The sequence below is a fragment of the Carlito syrichta genome, unplaced genomic scaffold (genome assembly GCF_000164805.1).
Source record: "Carlito syrichta isolate Samal-C Ts95f unplaced genomic scaffold, Tarsius_syrichta-2.0.1 Scaffold314047, whole genome shotgun sequence".
Lineage (NCBI taxonomy): Eukaryota > Metazoa > Chordata > Mammalia > Primates > Tarsiidae > Carlito > Carlito syrichta.
The window spans coordinates 152,803-159,251 of NW_007258143.1; the positions used below are offsets into that span (position 1 = coordinate 152,803).

At 50.6% G+C, this 6,449-nt stretch overlaps 2 protein-coding genes across 6 annotated transcripts in view; one reads left to right on the forward strand and one right to left on the reverse strand.

The window, feature by feature from the left end:
* The window catches only part of PIN4 (peptidylprolyl cis/trans isomerase, NIMA-interacting 4), a 147,586-nt gene extending 144,247 nt beyond the window's left edge, over positions 1-3,339 (forward strand). The window contains exons 7-8 of the transcript XR_002482702.1: positions 1,936-2,052; positions 3,234-3,339. The gene's annotated coding sequence lies outside the window, so the exon portion shown is untranslated. The remainder of the gene's footprint in view (positions 1-1,935; positions 2,053-3,233) is intronic.
* CITED1 (Cbp/p300 interacting transactivator with Glu/Asp rich carboxy-terminal domain 1) overlaps positions 2,038-6,449 on the reverse strand; it is a 5,514-nt gene continuing 1,102 nt past the window's right edge. For 2 of the 5 annotated variants that reach the window (XM_008070863.1, XM_021718967.1), the window contains exons 2-3: positions 3,223-3,347; positions 2,038-2,651 (exon numbers count right to left, since the gene is read on the reverse strand). In XM_008070863.1, coding sequence (XP_008069054.1) covers positions 2,124-2,651; positions 3,223-3,282 — 588 coding nt within the window. In that variant the 5' untranslated portion in view covers positions 3,283-3,347 and the 3' untranslated portion in view covers positions 2,038-2,123. Of the gene's footprint in view, positions 2,652-3,222; positions 3,348-5,750; positions 5,872-6,285; positions 6,374-6,449 lie in introns of those variants that run through there. The other 3 variants (XM_021718964.1, XM_021718965.1, XM_021718966.1) reach the window with 3 other exon arrangements.

The window sequence follows — 6,449 nt, forward strand, 5'->3', positions numbered from 1 at the left end:
TCAGGCAATCCTTCCACCTCAGCCTTCCAAGTAGCTGAAACTACAGGTGTGTGCCACCACGCCTGGCTAATTTTTTGATTTCTGCAGAGACGAGGTCTCACCATGTTGCCCAGGCTGGTCTCGAACCCGTGGGCTCAGGCCATTCTCTCACCTCCACCTCTCAAAGTGCTGAGATTACAGACGTGAACCACTGTGTTCAGCTCAAGTCTTATTTTAAAACCCAATTCTTTCTATGGGTAGATAGATCTTCACATCAAGATAGGCTGGGCGTGATGTCCCATGCTTGTGATTCCAGCACTTTGGGAGGCCAAGGCAAGAGGATTGCTTGAGTTTAGGAGTTCATTATCAGCCTGGGCAGCATAAGGAGACCTAATCTCTACAAAAAATGTAAAAATTAGTTGGGTGTGGTGGCATGCACCTCTAGTCAAAGCTACTTGGGAGGCTGAGGTGGAAGGATCGTTTGAGTCCAGGAGGTTGAGGCTGCAGTGAACAGTGATTGTGCCACTGCATTCCAGCCTGGGCGACAGAGTGAGACTCTGACAAACCAACAAACAAAATCCCAGCAAGTGTGGCAAGGATGCGTCATGAGTGGATGAACAGTTGCTAATTCTGTGGAGAACCAGACACAATCAGAATTGAGGGATAGAATTGGTCAAAGGGTACTTTAGCCTTATCATCTGTAAAGTCTCTAGTTTTCACAAGGAGATTGTATCATGTATTTGTTACTTGTCAGATATAAAAACAAATGAACTAGTTCAATACAAGGAAACCTTACCCAGACTTCCCAGGCAAATGGAGCTGTTTCCTTTTCTGAGATCAAATAGCACCCTTACCCTGTGTTCTAGAAAATACTGTTTTATTGTGTTTTGTATGTGCCCCTCTTTCTCCCTCTGAGATGGAGAACCCCCTTAAAGGTAAAAACTTGATCTAATTTATGCTCCCAGTGTCTAGCAAAGTGGCTCAGAGCAGGTGCTCAGCAAGTGCTGAATTCAATGAAGTGCCTTTACTGGCAGGCTCTTTTGAAAGTGCTCGCTATGGGGCAAATCTGGTGCTAGTTCTGCCCGAGAGGCTTATTGTAGTTGTTTTCACAGCGTTGAAGGAAGAATGTCTCCAAGAGTCTGAAATGTGGGCAGAGAAGTCCCCAGGCATTGGGTTGTGCCAATATGAGGACAGGGCATTATCTGAGCCCAAGGCTCCACAAGGCCAGAATCCAGTGCAATGCTACTGACTTGTCACTCGGCATGCTTCTAAAGCTACTGCCTTCTCAGCAGTTAATCAAAGGGCAAGGACTATATCCTCAAATGTTGAACTTGTCAACCCCAATCCTGATCTGTATCTTTAAGATGGAGAAGCCAGCTCAAGCAAACAGGGTGGGCCAGGGGAGTAGGAGTTAGGGAACACTCAGACCAGCTGAGTGTCCCAGGCTTGGAGAGTTGAGTAGCTGTATGAGGAGCTTGAAGAAGACACCTGGAATTCCAGTTTAATGCTGGGAATCTATAGTTTGTACAATTTTCTAAAGAAATCTGAGCTCCCAGGTCACAGGATCCTTCTTAGGTCTTATCTATTGCACATAGGCAAAAGGGCAAAGGAATGGCCTTAATGGGTCAATTGGATTGGGGCTAGAGAGTGGGTGGGGATGGCTTTTAGAATTGGAGAAGTGTGTGCAAGTGGTCAGGGATGTGCCTTTAGACTTGGGTGCGCAGATGGTGAGGAGGCTGCAGAAGGGTCTGCATCAGTCTCTCTTACAATAATGCTCCCAACCAGCCCCTGTGCACAACCTCGAATAGGACAGTGTTCCTGGAGTCTTAGATCAATGAAGCTAGGGACGTGGACACCTGACATGGGACTACTGAGGAGATAATGGTAGTGGTGGTGGCAGCAGAAATATGGTGAATAGCTCCCTTCATCCCTCCCCACTTCTTCCATCTCATCCAGCTCCTTCCCAGCTAGCCACCCAAAACCCCACCGTAGGTCTCAGAATTATTAAACATCAGACCACACTACACACTTTTAGAGCTCAATGAAGAATACCTCCAGTTGGCCCATCTCTTTGTAAGTAACTTTTATTTTTATTTACAGCAGAATTGGTGGCTTTATTCCTCCATCTTTAGAGACACTTGGCATTAGCAGCCAGATGGAAAGTCCGCAGTGAAGTCAAACTCATTCTGCCCCAACCACAGCTCTGGAAGCTCATTGGCTCGGTCCAGTCCCAGTTCCACCACCAGCGACATCAGCACTTCCTCATCCACCGGGTCTGAATCGATGATAGCAGGGCTCTGGGCACCGGTAGAAGGAGAGAGTGATCCCGCCCCTCCCCCCTGAGCCCCAAAGCCCCAGTTTTGCAGGGGCCCTGCCTCCCCGGGTTGGCCTGGAGTGGCGGTGGCCATCCCATGATACTGGCTATTAAGTTTCTGCAGTTGCATACTGGCTAGCAGGTGAGGGGCAGGGTGCAGGTTGAAGGGTGGGGACTTAGTGGAGGGGGTGGCAGTAGGAGAGCCTATTGGAGATGGAGATCCCGAGGAACTAGTGGGAGCCCCACTGGCCTTGGTTCCATTTGAGGCTACCGCAGGGTAATGCAGAATGGCCACTGCTTTGCGGTCTTTAACTGCCAGGTTAGAGTAGGCCAGAGAGCTCATCTCTTCGCTGGCATCCTAGAAGACAGAGAAAAGCACACCATAGTACCCCTGCTCTTGGGTTATCCCTCACCATTCATCAAACCCGGAAGGTTCCTACATGTGCTTCATTTGGGGCTAGAGGTAGGGAAGTAGCAAGAGGACCCCCTCAAAGACTGGCCTTCTAGCCCAAGTATCCTTTTGCTACCAGGCTCTCAGCACTGAGGTCAGACTCTAATTCTAGTACTGAGGTACCTGTCATTCTAACTGGGTTCACTGCTTTCGACTCCCTCCCCCTGCACTCCACCTCACCATCCTAAAAAGGGCATCTCCTTGTCCTTCATCTCAGCCGCACTTTAATCTCTTTGATGAGTGGTCTTGCTCCAATTCCACTTCTCTGTTTCCTTTCCTGCCATCTTTCAACATCCCTAGTGGGTTCAATCTGACCATGTTTAGGCTGAAGCTATCTCATCTCCCAGAGAAATCCCTGCTGTCTCCTCTCTGTTCAAGGACGCTAGATAGCACACCTGGGAGAGCCTAGCACGTGGTCCCAGAAAAGTTCGTCTTTCCATGCCTCTGTGTTTCCATCTGTAAAGTGGAAAAAAATTACCTCTTTCACAGGTGAGGTGCCACCCTTGACATCAAGTGCAGGCCTCGACATCGTTGGCATTTCAGAACCTTGGCAGAAGTTGGATAAGTTGGCAGGAGGTGATGCTGCCAGCTGGAGCTGTTGTGCTGCATGTGAGGGAGAAGAGTTGGTAAGGGCAAAAGGTGTCACTGACCAAAGAGGCACTAGTAAAGCCCGAAGCAGGACAATGCTACACAGTTACCAGGCAAGGATGGTGACAAGGTTAAACCCAAGATCAGAGACCACCTGAGCAGAGAGAGGAGATCAAGCTAAAACTTTTGCCGAAAACGGGAGAGGTGCTTGATTCAGCCAGGTGTTGCCCAGGCAGCCAGTTACTCACATTGCTAAGAGGGGACACACATGACTGTTTTCTCATGCATGCGATTTCAGAGTCTCAAATTGTGTGTGTGTGTGTGTGTGTGTGTGTGTGTGTGTGTGTGTGTATTGGGGTATTGGGGTGGGGGGAGGTACTGTTCCTGGTTCTGAGGGCAGGAATGTCCCCGAGTAAGCAGCACACGGTCTCAATGGGCTACTAGCATTTGGGCTGGAGCACTGGGGTCTCCATTGGGACTGGGAGAAAGTGGAAAGAAGTCAGGGCAAGGAAGACTTAGAAAGCAGGAGGCTGCTGCACAGGGAAGGAACAAGTCCCCAAAGCAAATGTCATGGGACTCCAAGGCTCCACCTTGGGTGTTGCCTGTGAGAAGTCAGGATGATCAGGGTGGTCTGGGGGTTCTGAGGCAGCCAGAGCCAGAGTAGCTAGAAATGTCTCACTTTCCTCCATGTCTCAAGTCCCCTCCAAGATAGCCCAGCATTGTACTTTCCTAGGACACCTGCCCCAGAGCCCTGAGCCCAGCTACATTATTCTTCTGGGAGGGAAACGAAGGTACAGAGATTTAATGGCTTTCTAGTCAGGTAGTAGTGGTTCTGGGAGCAGGATTTAGCACTCCTATGCCCACATGCCTCACCTGACCACTGGCCAAGTCATCATACTTGGAATGACTCAAATGGCTTCTGAAGAAATGATTCCTTGGCTTAAGTGTCAAAGGATAAGGAAATAAGGGCAAAAGAATACCCAAAACCAGAAAACAAGAGACCTTCGAAAAGTCTTGTAATTTTTTAGAAGCTTGTTTAAAAAAAAAAAAAAGGTCCACAGGTCAGCACAGTGGTGCCTGCTTGTAGCCCCAGCTTCTTGGGAGGCTGAGGCAGGAGAATCACTTGAGCCCGGGAATTTGACACCAGCCTGAGCAACATAGTGGGGCCCCTCTCTCTTAAAAAAAGCCCCACATTTTCTAACTTTCATAATCAATTTAGAGATGTAGAATTTCACATTTAAAAACACCTCTTGGTCCAAAGACTCTTGAGGATTTTTAAAAGGAGCCTCAAATCTTTTCAGGGAGGTTAGACTTCTCTATGACACCCCCCATCCGGTGGTCATTAAGAATTTGTTCAGACACTTTTAGGAAGTGGCTACTTATTACCTTTCTGCATCATTTTTGCATTGTTTACTTGGGAGGGTAGCTGGGGGGGCAAGAAAAATAGATTAAGAAGAAACTTTTTTTTTAAATAAGGGAAAAATCAGTTGCTGGGTCCCACATCACTGCTTGATTGGAGCCCTCCTCCTTCTCTGAGGCAACCTTAGAATATTTAAAGCAAGTGATCAATAGACAAGGAGTCTGATGCATGTTGTTTTCAAGGACCACCAGTATCCGGCAATTTTCCTGTTCTAAGAAAAATGGGGGCCCTGACCATCTTTTCCCGTTCCAGCCTTCCTTCTTTATGCTGCCTGGCACCTGAATGTACAAAAAAAAATCCCTCCAAGCAGCAGCAGTAGCAACAAAACAGAAAGAAAAAAAAAAAAAAAGACAGAGAGAGAGAGAACAAGCAAAAAGTATCCCTGTTCTATTATTAGTTCATGAGGAAGACCATTTTACCATGTCTCCCCCTTCGGGCTGGGAGCGCTCCTAGGAAGGACCCCTGTCTCCATTCAGATCTGTCACCTTCCATCACTGCCCTACCACCCGCCCAGACTTCGGGCCTGGGTCTGTGCTTCGTAGGCGCTCAGTAAGTGTTGTTGAGTCCACTGAAGAGGCAATCTCATCTCGATCGGTATCCCTGGGTCCTGCTTCCCCGATTTTCTGTCCTTCCCCCCCATCCCCCCACCCCCCCGCAGTCCATTCCAGCGCAAAACTTGATAGCGCAGAAACGTCCCAGTCGGCTCTCCAAAGCCGCGAGCTGGCCACTGCGAACCCGCTTGTGAGAGGCGGCTGGGAAACCGAGAGCAACAAGTGCCTCCTCACCGGTTGGCGCTTCGCCCCCACCCCGTCCCCCACCACCAGTTCCAGGTCCCACCGCCCGCCCTTCGCTTCAGATCTTCCCTTGGGCGGGGAGCCCCCTCCCGCGTAATAGGGGTAGGAAAGGGGAGTGGAAAAAGAGAAGGGAGAGGCAGGTGGAGGGGAGAGGAGGGCTCGTCTTTAACCTGTTGGGAAACCAAAAGTTAAAATGGCACCAACCGGATGGTTCCATCTCGATTGCTATTTTCTCACTCAGAAGGAGAAATTTAAAAATCCAAACAGCACTGCGGCTTGGCTTGGACGCGCTCTAACCAGACCAGTCAGTTTCGCCACCTGAAAACTAAAGGCCCGTTGTTTGCGGACAGCTCGTCTCCTCTCCTCGCCGCATCCCAGATGCAGCCGCCGGGACTGGGGGCGGCCGGGAGCATCCCTGCACGGTAGGAGCGAGTACCCAGGCCACCAGGGCCCCGGGCGTCCGTTCCCTCAAGTGCTGCATCAGGAACTGACCGTAGAGACAGGATGGGCAGGCGGGAAGGGGTGCGGGATCTCGGCCTCGGCGAGTTTGGGTCCCGCGGCGTTTCCGCGCGCGGGGGTGCACTCCGCGCCAGCGGCCACTCCCGCGCCTCACCAACACCTACTGAGCGCCTGTAGAGCATCCGACGCGGCCGCAGGCTGAGCCTACCCCTAGCCAAGCCGCCTGCGGTCAGTGTTAAAACCCCGATAAAAGAGAAATCGCAGAGGTGGGGTAACTTGCCCAAGGTCACAGCGCTAGAAAGTGGCGGAGCCGGTAGTCGTAGCCGGGTCTCTGCCTCCAAGTCCGATGCTCCGCGAGGCAGGAACTCGGCGCGCGGCTCGGCCGCCCTCGTTTATAGAAGAGGGGTGTGTGTGTGTGTGTGTGTGTGTGTGTGTGTGTGTGTG